This window comes from Hakea prostrata, chromosome 1, assembly GCF_041222555.1.
Source record: "Hakea prostrata isolate BN-2017 chromosome 1, UWA_Hpros_2, whole genome shotgun sequence".
In the NCBI taxonomy this organism is placed as follows: Eukaryota; Viridiplantae; Streptophyta; class Magnoliopsida; order Proteales; family Proteaceae; genus Hakea; species Hakea prostrata.
Genome location: NC_142600.1, coordinates 73,060,095 through 73,078,729, shown reverse-complemented (window position 1 = coordinate 73,078,729; position 18,635 = coordinate 73,060,095). Strand labels below are relative to the sequence as shown.

Below are 18,635 nucleotides of genomic sequence, written 5' to 3'. Positions count from 1 at the left end.
TTAGAAGAACATACAGGGAGGTGTGTGTAATCTGCTAAAAGTTTCCCTCTTCAATATCAGCTTGTGGAAGATGTGGTTTTAGAACTGGGGAGTTAGGGATAACCTTGATATACCAGTCGCACAACAAATTCGGGTCGATATCAATCCGGATCCTGGACTCTTGACATCTAAAGGTAACAACCAAAATTAGCCACGTGGCAGACTTGCACCAGAGAAAACTCTTGGGAATCTCGGCTAATGCCTACCATTCGCACCGTTTTCCACTTCATTTCAAACAGAAACGCTTTTCTCCGATGATGGCGTCCGTAGTATCATTATTTTCTGGTAATCCTTATTTTCACTCCGATCATCGGCGTCTCACTTTCAAGCTACCGTTAAGATCGAAAACTTGCCCTCTCCGGTGCAGTGGAAACAGTCAGAACACTAACAATTCTAGTTCATCTACAAATCCAGCTTCCGAATCCGACAACTTAATACTCAGGCTGGCATGGTATGGCTCAGAGCTACTTGGAATTGCAGCGTCGCTTTTCCGTTCACCGTCGAATGCTGGAGCTACCGGTACAGAGTTTGAGCTTGCAGAGGATGGACAGGGAGTTGTTGATCGTACACAAGTCGTTGAAACCATTAAGGATGATTTCCGAAGATCCTATTTTGTGACAGGTTTGGACTCAATCTATCTCAATTGTCCTGTTCATGCCTAGGAAAGTATATGTTGTTTATTGAGCATTGTGTTCATGTCGTCCTCCACAAGTCTCTCAGTATTCAACGGAAATGTTTGAATAGTTTCTACTCCGGCTGAAGACAATTTACATTTTTTTCAATTGGAGACACGCAATTGAAACTCGGTGATCTAAACCTTCTATTATAGTTGAGTTCACGATTGATTTTGATTTTGATTTTGTACATTTTTGCACAACCTTAAAGATTGGTGTTCGATCATTTAACCTAGCGGGTTCACAAAATTCCCATGTCCTTTTGGGGAGAAGAAGAATGTAGGTTCTTTATGATAAATCGAAGTAGCACTTCGTAATCTAACTGCGGCAATCTTATATTGCTTTTAGGAGATCTGACACTCGCTGCATACGAAGAGGACTGTGAATTTGCTGATCCAGCAGGGTCCTTCAGGGGGCTTCGACGTTTCAAAAGGAACTGTTCCAATTTCGGGTCTTTAATTGTAAAATCAAACATGAAACTCATGAGGTGGGAAGACTTTGAGGTCAGTCTTGCACTGCAGAGTTTAGCTTTCTTAATCTTTACACTATAGTAGTACTATACCAGTTAGAAAGAAACTATGCAAATCAATGGAGTAGCATATAGTTACATATTTGAGCAAACTGTTGATCCATGATCTTATACCCTTACAGGGTATGGGAATTGGACATTGGCGCTTCAGTTGCATCTTATCTTTTCCATGGAGGCCAATTCTTTCTGGTATGCTTGGCTCTGCCAATCAAAATATTATTTATCATCTTAATATTTCCTTTATGATTATCTGCCATTAATTTAGCATGAATAGATTCCAAATACACTGTCATGTGAATCTGCTTGTGTTTTTGATTCTCCTACAGCTACTGGTTATACAGAGTATTATTATGACGCTAAATCTGGAAGGGTGTGCAGGTGAAGTTGTGGGAAGATTTAACCAGAAGGTTCATATTATTTTCCTCTTAAGCAATCCAGGTCCCAATAATTCTGATTAATTTTGTGGTTTTCAATCAGGCATGTAGAGCACTGGAATGTTCCAAAGATGACTCTACTGAAACAAATACTCAAGCCTAGCCGGGGCCTATGGAATAAGAAGTCTGCAAATTGAATGGTTAGAAAGGCTCTCATCTGCGCAGGGAGATTGTTGTTTATTAATCAATTTCCAATCGTTAAAACAGTAGGGTGGTTGCAGGAAAGGGAGGAAAGACAAACAAGAGCAATTCACTCTGTCCAGTCTGATTAGCTGACCTTGTTATAGCCTCTGATTTGTGCTTGATATTGACCTACAGATCAGAGTCATGAAGAGCATAAGCACCCTTAGAATAGGTAAGAATATAATTTAATCTGTACTATTCTGTGGACTGTAGAATTAGAGTTCATTATGATGTAGATATTAAAATTATGTGAGAAAGCACTATTATATCTTGATTGAAGAATCTGTTACAGGGGTATTCTTGGTGATGATGATCAAGAAGTACATTTGAGTCCTAAAGATTTAGTGGGTGCGTTTGTTGTTGTTTTAGGTTTTGGTGAACCTAAATCTAATAAGCAGGTTTCAGTTCACCAAAAGATGGCCATAACATGCTCCAGTGCAATTGGAGAGTAATTTTTAGTTCTATTCTCATGATGATATCTTCATATGTGTAGTGTGTTTATTTTGTTCATCATGATTGAAGTGAGAGTTCTTTAATAAAGAAATATCTTGCAGGAAAACGCACATGGAACTGATGTGCTATCAGCTAACTCTATAATGTCATTAAGAACATGAAGATTTATATATAGGAAAAAGAAGAAAATAAAAAATTGAACGAAAAATTTTCAAGGAACATTTCTATTACCCATTTGGTTACAAAACGAGTGAGGAATATTTTTCGTTTTGTTCCAAGACATCAAGGATCTCTGTCCTGCTCCTGACAATCCGGTGGAACATTTCTCTGAGTTGCCTCTGCAGGGGAAGCAAACCTTCATCCATCTTCTTGCACATCTGAGACAACTCAATCACTTGCACATTTATCTCCTCCAACTTCTCGTCTTCCGCCGGGAACTGAAGCGAGTCTGTCATATCGATCAATGACTGCCCACATTTCTGCAAACTCTGCATCTCATCCAGTAATCCTGCAGATTTCTTCTTCTCCTTCTTCTTCCACTCCTCTGAGATCTTTTCCTGCAACCCAATTATGGGTCCTGCCCAGCTAAGCTGCCTGGGCAAAGCGAAGTGTGTCAATAATCCACTGCGATCCTGGCACGGGATCGCAGCCACCAAGGTCCAGGAGACAAACACCAGAACCGTGCTCATGATGAAGACCGGCATGGCCATTCCTGTAGAGTCTGTACCACGAGGCATCACCAGATTGGATGACATTGCCTGGATTTGCTTCGAAGCTGACCAATTCTTTGGAACGCTCCACGAAGTGAACAGCCGAGGAGGCCCAGCCGGTCTAGGTTCTTTGGTAGCAGCAGCAGCGGCGGCGGCGGAAGCTGACCCTCTTCGGCCGAAAGACCATGACCGTTCCGGTATTTTACTGGTGGCAGAGTCCTTGTCATCGATGGTCATGGAGGAGAGCAACGAAAGCAAAGCCTTCTTGGCACGCCCAACATGGCCTTCTCCTAGAGGACACTGTTTCAGAGCCGACAGTGCGATCTCAGCCAGTTTCTGCCAATGGCGGAGCATCTCGATTCCATGGGTGATGGTGTTGCAGATATCTAGGGCCTTGACAGTTCGATCGAGCAATTCAGGCGTAATGCGATCAAGGGGAGGCTTGGAGAATTGGGTAGGGTCACGGCCGAGGAAGATAACAGCTTTAAACTCTGCTTCGCAACACAGGAATACGTCAAGAAGCTTGCGGAGCCAAGCAATGGAAAGAAAGTTGTCTACATCGTTGATAATGGTGGCGGTGGCAGCAGCAGCAGCAGCAGGAGCGTCGGTGGAGGTTGTTGTGGCTGTGGTGGTGGTGGTGGTGGTTGGGGAGGGGGAGAGATCGAGGAAACGATCAGAGACATGTTTCTGGAAGAGTTCGAAATCATCTTGGTCTGCGTTTCCGTCCATGGAGATGATTTGGTTTCTACGTATACTGAGGATCGGCCGGCTTAAAAATCCTAAGGGAACGGAGGAACCCTGGAATTCCGGTGTAGGCATGTTTTTCTCCTTGACTTTCTTCTTTTATTTGACAACAAAAGGAGAAAAGAAGAGGTTAATGGAGACGCTTGCCAGAGTCAAACATGCAAGAGAAGCAGAGACACAGGAGGCTGAGAAGAAGAATAGCTTTGACAGTTATGTATCTGTCTATACATAGCGTCCTTTCCCAGCTTATGTGGGTGGTATTTTTTTTTTTAAATCAAAATAAAGAAAGAAAACAGCTTATATGGGTGGTGTTGAAGACTTTTTGAGAGTCGAGACCGTTTCTTCTCCTCTCTCATTACCCCTCCCTCTTCCTATCTCCTGAAAGCTGACTAATCTTCGAACCGGTCTCCTGGTCTCTCAATCTGTTGGGTGGATATTTGTGTAAAAGCTCAGATTCCCATTCCATTTTGTATTTTGGTTTGGGTCCAAGTCCAACCAAGTCATCCGGCTGGACCCATGAGACTTACAAGAAAAAGGAAATTGTGCATCAACAGGAAGAGGTGCTCCCCAGGTAGATAACCAAAGCCTCACGGTGGATCATGTTACATTGGTGCATTTGACGTGTTGGTGCCTGACACAGCATAAATTATCCGACACTAATAAGTATCACAAACGCCATGGCCCAAGCCAAAATGCTGGTTTGACCCAGGCGGCGTCCGTCTTCTTCGTCCTACCTGTCCCACCGTTCCTCTACAACGAGCATGCACGTTCCAATTCGCTACAACATCACTTTCTCAAGATTTTTCTTTTCGGTTCCTTTCATTCTTTTCCCAGATTCTTTATATTATATTTTAAAGGCAACATGGATCACCACGGCCGGCAGTCCCCCCAACGTGTAATCATTCAATTATTCCATTTCGACGGCAGAGATTATGGTCCCACAAATCAAGATTCTGATTTTACATATTTACGACTAAAAATCCACCAAGGCAACGACTAGTGACAAGTGGGCCCGCAGTTCCTCCGCCGCCCAGTCTAGCGCATGACCCAAGCCCAACTCTCGAATATATATATATATATATATTTAGTCTTTTGTTGATTTAGTTGTTTTAAAACCAAAACCAATTATGAATTTGATCTGTTGTGATCGTTTCAACTGGTTTGCTTTACTATTTTTTAGTGAAATGATCTCAATTTTTTTTAACTATTCCATCGGGTAAGGTCTCGTCCAATTATTTCCAAGACCATTTGGATCAAAATCAATGAAGAAAGACCTTGAAACGTTGTTGAAGAATTTATAAATACATTTGATCTTACAATTTTTCTTGAGAGCTGAAACATCAAAGGTACTTTTTTAAGGTATTTAGACACTCCGATTTGTACAATGCGGGTTCTACAGTGTCTTCACCCCAAGATTAGTCAGCTCAACCTTTAAGGTTGCACCCCAGAAATGTTACTTAAGGTGTATCAAGTAATGTTCACTGCTTGACTGAACAACAACAGGGAGAGAGAGAAAGAGGAGGAAATTCGGTGTACAGAATGAACACGAAAATGAGTTTATGTAGAGCTCCAAAGGCTGTGGGTGAAAGGGTAAGGTCACCTCTCTTTGCAAGGATACCTTTCAGCTCAACTCCCCCTATCTAGCTGACCTCCTTGCAGGAGAGTGCCTCTCTTATGGCATCTCCATGTATTCACCCAGCAGTGGGCTCTCCAGAATAGGGCCCATGACAAAATGGGCCTTCCGGTCACAACAAGATTCAAGCTCGGTTCGTGTCGTCCAAATTAATAATACATGGGCCCTTACTATATATAAACCATATAATCAGATCCTCTCAATCTGATGTGGGACTAAATAAAATCATGGATAAAAGACACGATTAAAACAGATATTTATATAAAATAACATTAATAAGTTTTAAACATATTTACAACAGTCCTCTACCCGATTTAATCTCCATCCCCAATTTCCGGTTTACTTGGGTTGTAAATCAATAATAAAGATTATCATATTCTCAACATTGAAGACGCAACTTAATTAAGGGAATGTAGAATATAAAAATCCTTTCCCATGGTTTACAGTTTACACAATAGAAAGGAAGGAGGAAAAAGAAAAAAAAACTATTTCAATCTTTTTATTGTATATTATATCCTCCACAAACAAAGAAACAAGTTTTTTTTTTTTTTTCTTCGAAACTTTTTTTAATGTCATGTATTAACTTAAATTTATTTAAGTTTAGGATAAGATTTTTGGGGGGACCAAATTGATGGCAGACATAGAGACTGGGTGGTCCACATGCCCAGGGATGGGATAGGGGAAAGAAAAGATGTAGCTAACAAGCTCGTTTAAAGATGCAGCTAACACCTAATTTAGAGAGATCAAGGATTCGAAAAACAGATGGCAATCCCACGAGTTATTTGTAAGGATTTAATGGGTCCTTGGGTTATAGACATTCAGAGATCTATCCAGCCATGTGTAAAAGTAGATTCTAAGCCCATTAATTCAAGATGTCTTGTGTTTATGTTCTTAGTTCACCGTGTTTGGCTCCAGTGTTGCACAATTAATGTGTATCACTGAGTCCATATCTAAAGTGGCAAATCTCGACCACTCATTTTGATTTTTCATTTTTCTTTTTGGGTTTCAGTAGTGTAGTTCAAAAAATAAAAACAAAGAAAAAGAAAAGAAAACCATAACGGGTGAATCTCGGCCACTAGAATCGATCTGAACCATAGGCAGCTTAGTGCTGCACATTAATTGCGCAACATTGAAGCATGACCCTTGTACCATGGGTGACTATCTGGCCTATTTCCAATCTATGGTTAGCAAGTCTATTGGGGTCGAAAGTGAATTGTATTTTGTACCGAATAGAGAATGAAGCACAATTAGACTGTGATATCATAGGCACATGATGACATACTTCTTTTGGGGTCGTTCAAGTTCGATGCACCATCCAGTACATCTGCATTGTTCATTAATTTATGAAACAATATTTTCATGAAGTGCTTAAGGGGTGCAAGTTTGGCCCTGGTGGCCCTAACCTGCCTTGAGCCCGAATATGATTTGGGCTAAAGATTTTGGCCTTAAGGGCGGGTTAGGGCCAAAATATTCTGGTCCTGAACGAGGGTCAAGGGCGGGCATGGGATTACTCTCTGATGTGCCTGGCTCGTCTCGGCTAGTCCCTGATTTTTTGCCCTGACCTAGGCCTTGATTTTGGCCTTGATCTTGACCTTGATTTTGGCCCTGATTTTAGCCCTAATATTGGCTCTAATTTTGGCCCTGATCTTGGCCTTGATTTTGGCCTTGATTCTTGCCCTGATATTGCCTCTGATCTTGGCCCTGATTCTGGCCCTGACCTTGGCCCTGATCTTAGCCTTAATCTTGGCCTGATTATGCCCTAATCTTGGCCCTGATTCTGGCCCTGATCCTAGCCCTGATTTTGGCCTTAATCCTGACCCCAATCTTGGCCTTTGAATTTGGCCTTGACCTTGGCCCTGATCTTAGCCTTAATCTTGGCCTGATTATGCCCTAATCTTGGCCCTGATTCAGGCCCTAATATTGGCCCTGATCCTGGCCCTGATTTTGGCCTTAATCCTGACCTTAATCTTGGCCTCTGAATTTGGCCTTGATTCTGGCCCTTATTTGAGACTGGACCCTCCACCCACATGGAGAGGAATTAATTCTAATCCACATGGGTGGATACTTAACACGTGTCAAATTTTAGAAACATGATCATGTTTTGTAGAAAATTAATAAAAATAAATTATAATCTTATTACCAATTTAGTAAACATCTGTCTGATTTTGGCCCTGATCTTGACCTTAATTTTGGCTCTAGTTTTAATGTTAATTTGACTTTGATCATGTATTAGATTTTTACCTTAATCTTCATATTACATTGATATAAGTCTTAATTTTGACTTTTAGTCATTTTGATCATATTAGACTATGAGTTTACTTTTTATATTATTTTTAAGGTAATTTTTATTTTTTGAACTAAGTTATTTTTAGTTCCAAAAAATGTTGATTTTTTTTTTTACTAAGGCGAGATAATATATTATAAATAATAAAAACTAGTATATAGAGAATTAATATCTAACAAATCTACATCCCAACTTCTCATCATGAATATTGACATATTTCTTTTGCCTCTAATGTGATATTTCAAAAAAAACTTATGAAGGACATATAGCTATGTTTGTAACTAAAACATCATTTTCTTTAACTACCAAAAAAATACATTTTTTTGTTGAGTAAGACACCTATGACCAGTAGCTCTCCAACTCTCTCCTTATGACAATCTCCTTGGAAATGAAAGGATCAACAATGTCCAAGGTGAAATACCGTAGAGAGTCTCAAACATTAAATCAAAGTTGTGGTGAACTTCTATTAACCAGCCTACCAGAATCTATCTCATCCTATCATTTATTTCACCCCGAGATCCCATGTATCAGGATTCTAACTCTCTCTCTAATCAACCATTAGAATCAATCAGTTACTTGCATGAGATGATAATTGACCTAAGGGATAATTTTATTATTGCTTCCTGTACTATTACTTAATTACTTAAATGATCATATTATTTGTGAAATTACTGTTGCCCCCTCAATTCTAACGGTGTTAAGAGACAGTTATGGTTGAATGTTCAATATTTATTTTGCCCTCTAGAATTAAAAAATTAAAAAATAATATTATTCTTATTTAGAAAGAAAGGAAAAAGAAACTATATGGAATACCAATTTTACACTTGTATTCTTATAATTTCGATTCACAAAAAAAAAAAAAAAAATTCTATCGGATAATAAGAACTTCCTAAATTTGATAATGTCAAATTAAAAAGTAAATAAAAAAAACTGATTGGAAGTGAGAACTTTTTAAGATTTGATAATCTCAAATTAAAAAGTAAATAAATAAAAGACAAAATATAAGGAATTACCATTTTTTTTATTGCCTTATATTTTGAAAATGAGATATTTTTTTCTTTCTTTCTTTGCTCTCTTTATTTTGATTTGAGAATAAGATTGATTAATTATGGTAATTTTTCCTAATTACTGAGGATAGTAATATAATTTAGTATAAAGTGTAAGTAAGTAAAATTTAAAGTTATTGTTGAATTTTTAGATAAATCAAAGATGCTACATCAACACTTAACTAACAAAACTTGATGGCAAGGGGAGCATCAGTAATTACAGAAAAAGTCTAAAGTTGGATCAGTAATTTAAGAAAGTGTAGGAGATAAAGTAGTATTAAGCAATTGTACAGGGACAATAATAATTATACATTGATTCAATGATAGATATATATACAAAGAAAGTGAAAGATGTATAATACCTTATCTTGCTTGTAAAACTTATGGATGTCTTCAATGTATTGCACAACTGCTAACTCATCATCGCAACATCCATGCACTGAATTGGATCTTTGGGCTTTAAACATAGTTAGAAGGGTTGCAAGTAATATTATTAGAGATTGTTAAACTTACCCTACGTTGGAGTGGGAGGATGGTCTGATAAGCAGGTTGCATGAACAAAATCTTGACTACAAAAAAAGGGTTCTGAAAAAAAATCAACCTTGCTCCCAGTTGTAAGAATTGCTGTCATGGTTTGGGTTATCTTCTTTGATGGTCCTTCTCTTGATTTTCTTTGTACACACGCTTCTGCCGTTTGCTTTTCTCCTCAGTATCTAGGCTAATTTATATTACCTTATGAATAGAGAGGACCATCACAAAGTCCAATAACATAACCCATGAATTGATACAGACAAAGCTGAAACTGCTTAATGGACTACCCATCATCTCTATTTGCAATTTATCTATTGACAGCTTTTATAGAAATATAAGAACAAGAAACTGTCTTCGATATAAACGTTAGTCAAAGATGGGGCTTTCATACTAATGTCACTTGTATGTTTGAGTTACATTCATTCAACAAAAGAATATTGAAAGGTGACCAACTCCAAAAGGAATAGATACCCACAAGCTCATTATATTCCTCCTCGTAAAGCTCAGGTGGCACAAAATTTGGGGTTCCTACTTATGATTGCAAAACTCTAGTTTCGAAGAACAAGGATTCCATTATACTCAGATTGCAAAAAATAGGCGATTCCTCACCGATGAAACTATGAGCTGAGCAAGCCCAGAGAAGAACGGCAGCCAGTCCAAGGTCAAATTTTCACCTCGCCTTGGTTTCAATTAACGAAATTATAAAATCACAATTCAAGTCTTGGTAAATTAACATGCTTGTGTTTCTTCTGGTGCCTACCAAAATAAGAAACACCAAATTATCATATATAGATAGCAGAGAGAATCTGAAAAACGCAATGCAGGAAATAGAAGAGGAAACCCACTGGCGTAGTGTTTCAGCAATGAAAATCTCAGTAATGAAGTTGATATTCTTGTGTTTAGTGTCTAAACATGAGTTATAGAACTTTATTATATTTACTGATCCACAGAGATGGTGAAAGGAAACCTTTATGAAAAGAAAGAAAAGAAAAGAGAAAAGAAAAGATAAGGTTGAAGAGAATACTCTATTTCGTCTCCCTTGTTATGATGGTCAGAGAAACGAATCTAACGGTTTTGCATGGAGCCCCTTACAAAATCTAAGGGGGAATAATGGCTCCATGAATGTTAATGGTTTCTAGTGGTGACATTGGGTTCTACCAAAATAGGAAAACATTGGATTCTATAGTGGATGCACTTAAAACTCTAACAATTAGACGTGGGCCTAAGTACCGAATTGAAGGAAAAGTAATTATATAGAAGTGAGAAATGCAGTACCAGCAACACATATAGTAGAGAAAAACCCTAACTATTAATTTAAGGGATGTTTAGTTTGAAAACAAAATTTATTCGATAACTTTGTTCTTTAGAAGAATCAAAATGCCTAGTCTTTGATAACTATACGATCCCTTTTAGGTAGGAAGTAGGACAATTTTGACTGAACAAAAAGTTGCCAAAAAAAATAAATGGGCAACATTACCCTTAGAAAGGATGAAAATACTAGGTTTCAAAAACCTTTTTGTAATGTCTTTATAAGTTGGAAATAGGATAATTTTGATTAATAAAAAATTGGGTAAATATCACTTACCTCCCCTCTTAGCTGGACAAATAGCACTTACACCTCCTCTTACTTGGATAATATCACTTACCTCCCTTCTTACTTAGCAAATATATCAAATACCTCCCATCTGTTAACTTTCTCGGTTAAATTTAACTTTTACCGTTAAATATTTTTCTAAAACCTAAAATACCTTTGATTGAAAATGTTTTTTTTAATTTAAACTCTAAATTATCTTAATCATCCTAGCAGTTAAATTACTAGATTATCCTCAATTAAAATAATTGTTAAAAACCAAAATACTATACGTAAAACTCAAAATTATCTTTAATTATTAAAACCCAACGTGTCTTCTTCTTCTTTTTTTTTTTTTTAATTTTATCAAAAAAACTAAAAAAACACGAACCGCTTGATATCAAATGCAATTTCAATACTTAATTATCAAAAGGGTATGTTGGGCTTTTAATAATCAAAGATAATTAAAACTTTAAATATGGTATTTTGAATTTTTAACAATGATTTTAATTAAGGGTAATTTAGTATTTTAACGGTTAGAGTGATTATGATAATTTAGGGTTTAAACTAAAAAAATATTTTGATTAAGAGTAGTTTGGGGTTTTAGAAAAATATTTAACGGTAAAATTTAAATTTAACCTAGAAAGTTAACAGAGGGGAGGTGTTTGATATATTTGCTAGGTAAGAGGGGAGGTAAGTGATACTATCCAAGTAAGAGGGGGTATAAGTGCTATTTGTCCAATTAAGAGGGAGGTAAGTGATATTTACCCTAAAAAAAATATGCTCCCATTGTCACTTCCCATTGGAATATCAGACGGACTGAGCTTGCTGCTTGATTAGCGTGTCCGGGGACCCGGGGGTGTTCAAAAAATAAAGGGTAAATATCACTTACCTCCCCTCTTAGCTGGAACAAATAGCACTTACACCCCCTCTTAATTGGATAATATCACTTACCTCCCCTCTTACTTAGCAAATATATCAAACACTTCTCCTCTATTAACTTTCTCGGTTAAATTTAATTTTTACCGTTAAATATTTTTCTAAAACACCAAACTACCCTTGGGTAAAAATATTTTTTTATTTTAAACCCTAAATTATCGTAATCACCCTAACAGTTAACTACTAAATTACCCTCAATTAAAATAATTATTAAAAACCAAAACACCATAATTAAAACCTAAATTATCTTTAATTATTAAAAGCCCAACATACATTTTAAAAAAATATATATTATCAAACAATTAAAAAAACATGTACTACTATCAAGTAAAATTAAAAATACAATTAAAAAAAACAAGGTTATATTGATAAAATTAAACACGTACTACTATTTTGGGTTTTTTTAATTGTTTGATCAATTTTTAAGGGTATGTTGGGCTTTTAATAATTAAAGATAATTTGGATTTTAACTATGGTGTTTTGGTTTTTAACAATTATTTTAATGGAGGGTCATTTAGTTTTAACTATTAGGGTGATTACGGTAATTTAGGGTTTAAAATGAAAAAAAAATAAAAATTTAGCCAAGGGTAGTTTGGGACTTTAGAAAAATATTTAACGGTAAAAGTTAAATTTAACCGAGAAAGTTAATAGAGGGGAGGGAGGTGTTTGATATATTTGCTAGGTAAGAGGGGAGGTAAGTGATATTATCCAACTAAGAGGGGGTGTAAGTGCTATTTGTCCAGCTAAAAGGGGAGGTAAATGATATTTACCCAAAAATAAATGGGCAACTTTACCCTTAAAAATGATCAAAATACTAAGTTTTAAATAGCTATTTGTAAAGTTTTTGTTGGTGGCCGTGGAAATTGGGACAATTTGGTCTATCGAAAGATTTTCCACAACTTGATAAGTACTTTTATATAATAGTATGATATCAAACTATCTTCATGATTAAGTTGTGCAAGTGATTATTTTGGCAATTATCAATGATAGGTGTTATGTTTAGCTCCATAAGCCATTTGTTGATACTTGTTATTATATTAAAGAATTGGGTTTAAGTTTGCCCATAGTTACATTATTTCTTTCAACCCATTACCCATGTAAAGTAAAATGTGATAAAAACAGCTTTTGTGCTTGTCTAGTTGGAAATCAACTAGGAAGCCATTGCAGAGATGCAAAATGGTTTCTTGGGCTAGGTGTTCCGTTCTTAGCCCAATGGGTCTTGTTGTCCAGATTCTTTTGGTTCATTCGCAAGAGATGAGAACATGTCAGAGGGTCTCTGTCTTATTTCCACACAATTCACAAAGATTATGCATCTCCGTCCACTCGAGATAATGCAGATCTAATTTGTATCATGTACCCAAATGTTAGAAAGATGATACTTTTTAGGTACACTTAAGGCCTCAAGGAGCCAAGGACCGTACCAGAATGAAGAATCAAGTTCATTCCCCACTTGCCAGTGAACCATATTTTTTAGCTCTGAGAGGATGCTACATAAGCTCTGCCAAGGCTAGGAACCACTTCTACTCATGACCTTAAGATTGAAAATACTAGAGTTGGTGAAGTATTTAACTTTCAAATGGAGGCCTAAAGGGAAGTAGGTTAAAAAAGGAGCTTCCATCCTTGTTTCAGAAGCAAAGCTTTATTGATATCTTCCATTTTTTGAACCCTAGTATTCGCAAAATGTTTTGGTTTATAACATTTATCCCATGAAATTAAAGACAACTGTTTTTTCTTACCAGCATTCCCCAACTAGAATCTATGATAGAGTGAGTCAATCTACTTGCACGTCATTTTTGGGAATAAAAAATATTACATATGTTGTAGAGATAATGGTTATAGAACTGATTTGATAAGGACTTATCTTCTGGTAAAAGACAGGGTGAAAGCTTTATAAGAGGCAAAGTGGCTACTCATCTTGCTTAAGAAGAAACTTGAGGTTTGTTTTTTATGGTCATGCAAGAGATTGGTACCTAAGTACACATCTAAAGACATACAAGGGTAATGATGCACTCTAAAGACTGAAAAGAATCAACTTGCAGTTTGAGGCTCTACTCACAAAAAAAAAAAAAAAAACTTGGAGTTTGAGGAAGAAATTTATGTAAATCCCAAGGTAATAGTGTGAGAGAATGGTAGAAGGATATGGATAAAACACTGAAGCAGAAGATGAATCAGCGCTAATGTCAGATGCTATATGTAAAATCGAAATAGAAATTAACCTGGGAGAAATTTAGACAATTGCAGAAGCAACCCAGGAAATTCGCAGAAGAAAACCAAGATGTTCATTAAAATAAAAGAGGAACTTTGAAAATGACCACAAAAACTTTGGAAAAAATCAGAACTGGGTAGGGCCAATACTACGTGAGAAAATGGTTTTCTTATTATTGTGATTCAGTACATTAGTTCTATTTATAGTCTATACACCATAGACGTAGCACTCTATGATCTAACAAGTAGAGCATTTAATTGCATCTTAAATGAGTGTATCTCATGGTGATATATGTCTCTATATACTTGATTTGAATGAGTAGTGTTCTGAGGGAGAGGATTGAGTTCATAAAGGGCTTGCTAATTACACAATGAAATTCTTCTACCAAGAAAAAAGGAAAAAAAAAAAAAAGAAGTACAATAAAATTCTGTACTCTAAAACCCATGACAGTACGCTTAGGGTGGGGCTGATGCAAAAATATAAAGAGGAGTTAGCATTTTGGGCTTTTAAAAAACCTCATATTGAAAGTCAGACACAAAAATGAAAATGAAAATGAAAATGCATAAGCTTCAGTCCTTTGATTCCTAGTGGATTACTGCAATGGAGGTTTCACTGAAATTTCATATTATTGTTGGCTTCTGGTTAATTCTATGTTCTTTTCAACCTCACACGAGCAAAGGTGAATAACTGTCATTCCCCTCTCTCCTCATTTAAAATGTGAAATAGGTACTTCTTGGCACTTAAACTGATGACTGAGAGAGATGAGTGATAACTGACGGATCGATCCTTCACCAAAAAAACAGACATGACTGATGATGATGACTGAAAAACCCAGACACCAAGAAGAAGAGAGGGACGTTTGGATTTTGCTTCAGGCTGTCAGATCATGCATCTCAGTCGAGATTTCGATTTCGGCCAGTAGTTTCTTAATGATGGAGATCAAAATCTCAACCCAGATTACGATCCAAAGGCCCATGATGTCTTGCTGAACAGTTCAGCGCATTTACCCAAGCAAAATCATCACAATATAATTAGTTTGAAAATACAAGATGATTGACTGAAAAGCCTAGATACCAAGATGCCATGCACCAACCATAATTAGCTTTACTTCATCGATCATGTTGCCATGACCCATCCTCCTCCACTGCTTGTGAAGGTGCATCACTCAAGGATTTGATTCACAGAATTGAGAGTGGTAATCTCTATGCATCGATAGAATAAACCATTTACAGCAGATCGAGAGTAACAAAAGAAAGAAAATCTAGAATGAGTATCAGCTGTGCGGTTGAATCAGGTCTTAAGGCACTGCTGGTTGCCGCCAATTAGGTGAGAGATTAAATCTAGCTAATGCTGCGGTCATCTAAAACCTTCTGATGGCTTATTATGCACTGCTTCTGATTATATCTTGCTTCATAATACCTCCACTGTTGAAAATTTGCATCAGATTAATTTCAACTACTTTTACATCTCATCATGTTAACATGAAGAACCTGGTATGGTAATTATCTGTTTGCTATACAGATTCAGATTACAGTTTTGACTATATAATTCAAGGTGAAAATCTCAAATCTCAAATCTTCAATTATTTCAGTTTTGAATTAATATAAAAGACAAAGATTTTTAAATATGTATTTTTTGGAGTTCTACGCTTTTGGAATTTACAGTGTATCATTGTTATTTTATTTTATTTATCAAACTGAAAATAAATTAATATCGAATCATGAGGATACAAGTGAATTCATATGGAGTGGAACTTCATTCGTTATATATATGAAGGGTGGAAAAACAAAAAACAAAAAATGTAACACAGGAGAATTTTGTTATGAAATCTAAGGAGAATTATATTATATTAGTCTCAATAGTGGATCAAACTCATACATGTATGTCTGTAATTTTGTTTCCTCGTAAAATTTCATGTGTATATGCATGCGATTTTTTGTCTTTTCTTAAAATAACTTAAATGTTCAAGAGTTTCATATTGAAAATATGTATTTAAAAAAAAAGTTATTATGAGATTTGTTGTTAAATATATTGAATGAATTATTTTTTCCCCCTTCCTTAAGTCATTACAGATTTTTTTTTTTTTATTTTAAAATATTGTGTTAAATTAGGTTCTTAATTCAATTTGGTGTAATGGAATTTGTCCTCATCTACAATAAAATTCAAAAACAAACACACTTTACCCGTTCACGTATCATGATATGGAAAGACTCTCAATCTTAAATTTCCAGTATCACTTTTCTTTAATAAGGAAAACCAGCGAGTTGGGTAATGACCTTAACAATTTCTCCCTTTGTAACGAGAGAGAATGTAAAGAGTTTATGGTGGAGACATTACATCTATGACTATATAACCTAACCAACCATGCTTTAAAGGAAACAAACTATCCTTTCCACATTATCATTTGAAACGTAAAATGGTAGGTCCAAATGAAATTCCATTGCTTACTCCATAAAGCTAAGTATCATCATTTTCCTTTTTTCAGCTCCCCCAGGAAGATTCTGAGCCTTTCAGAATGACCTTTTTCTTATAACTTCCATTGTTAACTTGCGATACATCCACGCAAAAGTCACCCTTCATCCTTATATTGATGGCGATTGATTTGTATCAATCAACAGACACCCTGATTTTCACCTCCTCCGTCGCCCATTTCCTTTTTTTCTCTCCATTTTTCCTATCTCTTGTACATAAATTATCATAATAGAACCATTTGCAGATAATATCAATAAGAAACACTCGATCAATATTCCCCAACTAAGTCACCACTCATCATCTTCACGAGTTAGCCAGCAAGTGAAGTTAATGTTAAGGGGCTCCCATGAGCTTGAGGAAACTAACAATAATAAAACTATGTGTTGGGGGTGGTTAAATCATGTCTTGTATTTTGTTGCTTGGAAAAATGTGTTGATCCCCATCTAAGAGGCTGTAGCAAATTTTAGGGTTAAAGGGTCAATTTGGCAAAATTCCTCTTTAGGCGTTGCTGTAAATTTGTAATCCTGATTCCTTACATGAAAATCAATATGAGAGAGGTGCGTGGACAAGGATAGAAACCCTATAGTTCATTGATAGTAAAGTAAGGACTCATTTGGTAATTCACCTCTTGTGGTTCTATTTTGAAAAACACCAAAAATAAATTTTGATCGTTTTTAAAGTAAAACCATTTTTTTAGGCATTTGATAAAACATGGTTCTAGAAATAAAAACACAAGCAATTAGAAGGGTTTTAGTGGAGTTATTATGTTTAGAATGTCAAATTTCATGAGTATCCCTCTCTAAACTCTTTCACTTAAATCTAGCTCACGCCCAACTTTTGTTTCGAGAAACAAATGCAACAACAAATAGTTGTTGTGTCAAAATTATTTCTTGAAGCAAAAATTTTCATAAACTTCAATTTATGTTTCAAAAACCACCTGAAACAAAATAGTTTTATTAAACGATTTTCGGCCAATTTTTTTGTTTCTTTACATGGGTTATCAAACAGGTTCTAAATCTCATCTCACTGTAGATGTAGGCAATTAACCGACCTTTTAGGAGCTAGCTTTGTGATTACGTTCTTTCCTCCTTTGGGTTTAGTTTTCTTATACTTAGAAGGCTTATTTATTTTATTATTATATTTTTTAAATTTAAATAAATTAAACACTGGAAAAGTTTATCCATGTCCTATTGATTTCTTTCGGGGAAACTTGTATCATCGCACCAATACTAACAGTGAGGGTCCTAGATAGTGCCACATACGCCACAATAGATAATTAAATAGGTTAACCGCTCAATTCATTATTAAACCAAATCGAATCGATCAGGTTCATCTATCTGACCAAACAGTCCAACCAAAGCTTTATAGAGCTTTGGACTTGCAGGTCTTTTATTTCCAAAATCTCTCTAGTTTCTTCTTCGATTGCTTTCATTCTCTTTAAGAGCTGCAAAATCATACGATCAGTTCCGACTTCTTTCGGTATCATATTTGCCTTCAGAACTTCTTGTAATCAGCAAACCAGAAAACCTAATTTGAAATTAAGTCCAATCAAGAGTTGAAGGGGAGAGAAAAAGAGAAGTAGAATAATGTGAACGAATACGAATTCTGAATATAGAAAAGCGGAAGTATGATGTGAAGAAGAAGAGGAAGCCGTATGCAGTATGCGAAGCACAAGACCTAAAGGAGGGTATTTATCATGAAATTGGGGAGCTAGCTTGAGACTATGAAAACAGTGATCCGAACAATGGGTGTAGATTATTGGCTCGAGTGTGTTCTTCAATGGAATGGAGTAATGGGTTCAGGATGAAAAAACCTTATATATAAACCTATATAGAATGATGAACAAGAATTGTTAATTTAAACCTTATCGTTGGCGTCAGTGCTACGTACACGCATTAAAGCCTCCATTTACCATGGGTTCTTTAGATGCTTCAATTTCTTAACCAAAGCAGTCTCATCAAGTTTCATTTCAATCCATTATCCAACTGTGGTTTAGATGACGATCCTCTTGAGATTCTACTACATGAAGTGATGTCTATGATTTTTTTCAAATACATATGAGCCTTGGAAAAGCCGCAGATTCTGCCAGAAGCCGAGACACTAAATAAGAAGAAGAAGAGAACTCCGAGCAAGAGCGACACTAATTACTAAATGAGAGGGACAAGCCAAGCACACATGAGGATTTCGA

The 18,635-nt window shown here is 36.2% G+C and overlaps 2 protein-coding genes across 4 annotated transcripts; one reads left to right on the top strand and one right to left on the bottom strand.

The window, feature by feature from the left end:
* Positions 1-196: 196 nt before the first annotated feature.
* On the top strand, positions 197-2,141 carry LOC149029909 (Nuclear transport factor 2 (NTF2) family protein). Of its 3 annotated transcripts, XM_089142226.1 has the most exons (6): positions 197-660; positions 1,062-1,216; positions 1,365-1,431; positions 1,569-1,620; positions 1,720-1,816; positions 1,898-2,141. In XM_089142226.1, exons 1-5 carry the CDS (start codon positions 294-296, stop codon positions 1,811-1,813), a joined length of 735 nt encoding a protein of 244 aa, XP_088998352.1. In that variant the 5' UTR covers positions 197-293; the 3' UTR covers positions 1,814-1,816; positions 1,898-2,141. The 3 variants fall into 3 exon arrangements, with proteins under 3 accessions (XP_088998352.1, XP_088998353.1, XP_088998354.1); XM_089142227.1 differs by lacking the exon at positions 1,898-2,141 and having other exon boundaries at positions 1,569-1,649; positions 1,720-1,805; XM_089142228.1 differs by having other exon boundaries at positions 211-660; positions 1,720-2,141.
* A 410-nt stretch (positions 2,142-2,551) lies between these two features.
* Positions 2,552-4,004, bottom strand: LOC149029908 (protein ROH1A-like). Its single transcript, XM_089142225.1, has one exon. The coding sequence runs from the start codon at positions 3,839-3,841 to the stop codon at positions 2,552-2,554; it is 1,290 nt and encodes a 429-aa protein (XP_088998351.1). The 5' UTR covers positions 3,842-4,004.
* Between the last annotated feature and the right edge of the window lie 14,631 nt (positions 4,005-18,635).

What these genes read in the sequence shown, in the direction of transcription:
- LOC149029908 (XM_089142225.1), bottom strand. Translation starts at nt 3,841, where the DNA reads ATGCCTACACCGGAATTCCAGGGTTCCTCCGTTCCCTTAGGATTTTTA.
- LOC149029909 (XM_089142226.1), top strand. Translation starts at nt 294, where the DNA reads ATGATGGCGTCCGTAGTATCATTATTTTCTGGTAATCCTTATTTTCAC. An exon ending in ATGGAGGCCAATTCTTTCTG is followed by an intron (nt 1,432 to 1,568) that starts GTATGCTTGGCT and finishes ATTCTCCTACAG; the next exon opens with CTACTGGTTATACAGAGTAT. An exon ending in AAATCTGGAAGGGTGTGCAG is followed by an intron (nt 1,621 to 1,719) that starts GTGAAGTTGTGG and finishes GTTTTCAATCAG; the next exon opens with GCATGTAGAGCACTGGAATG.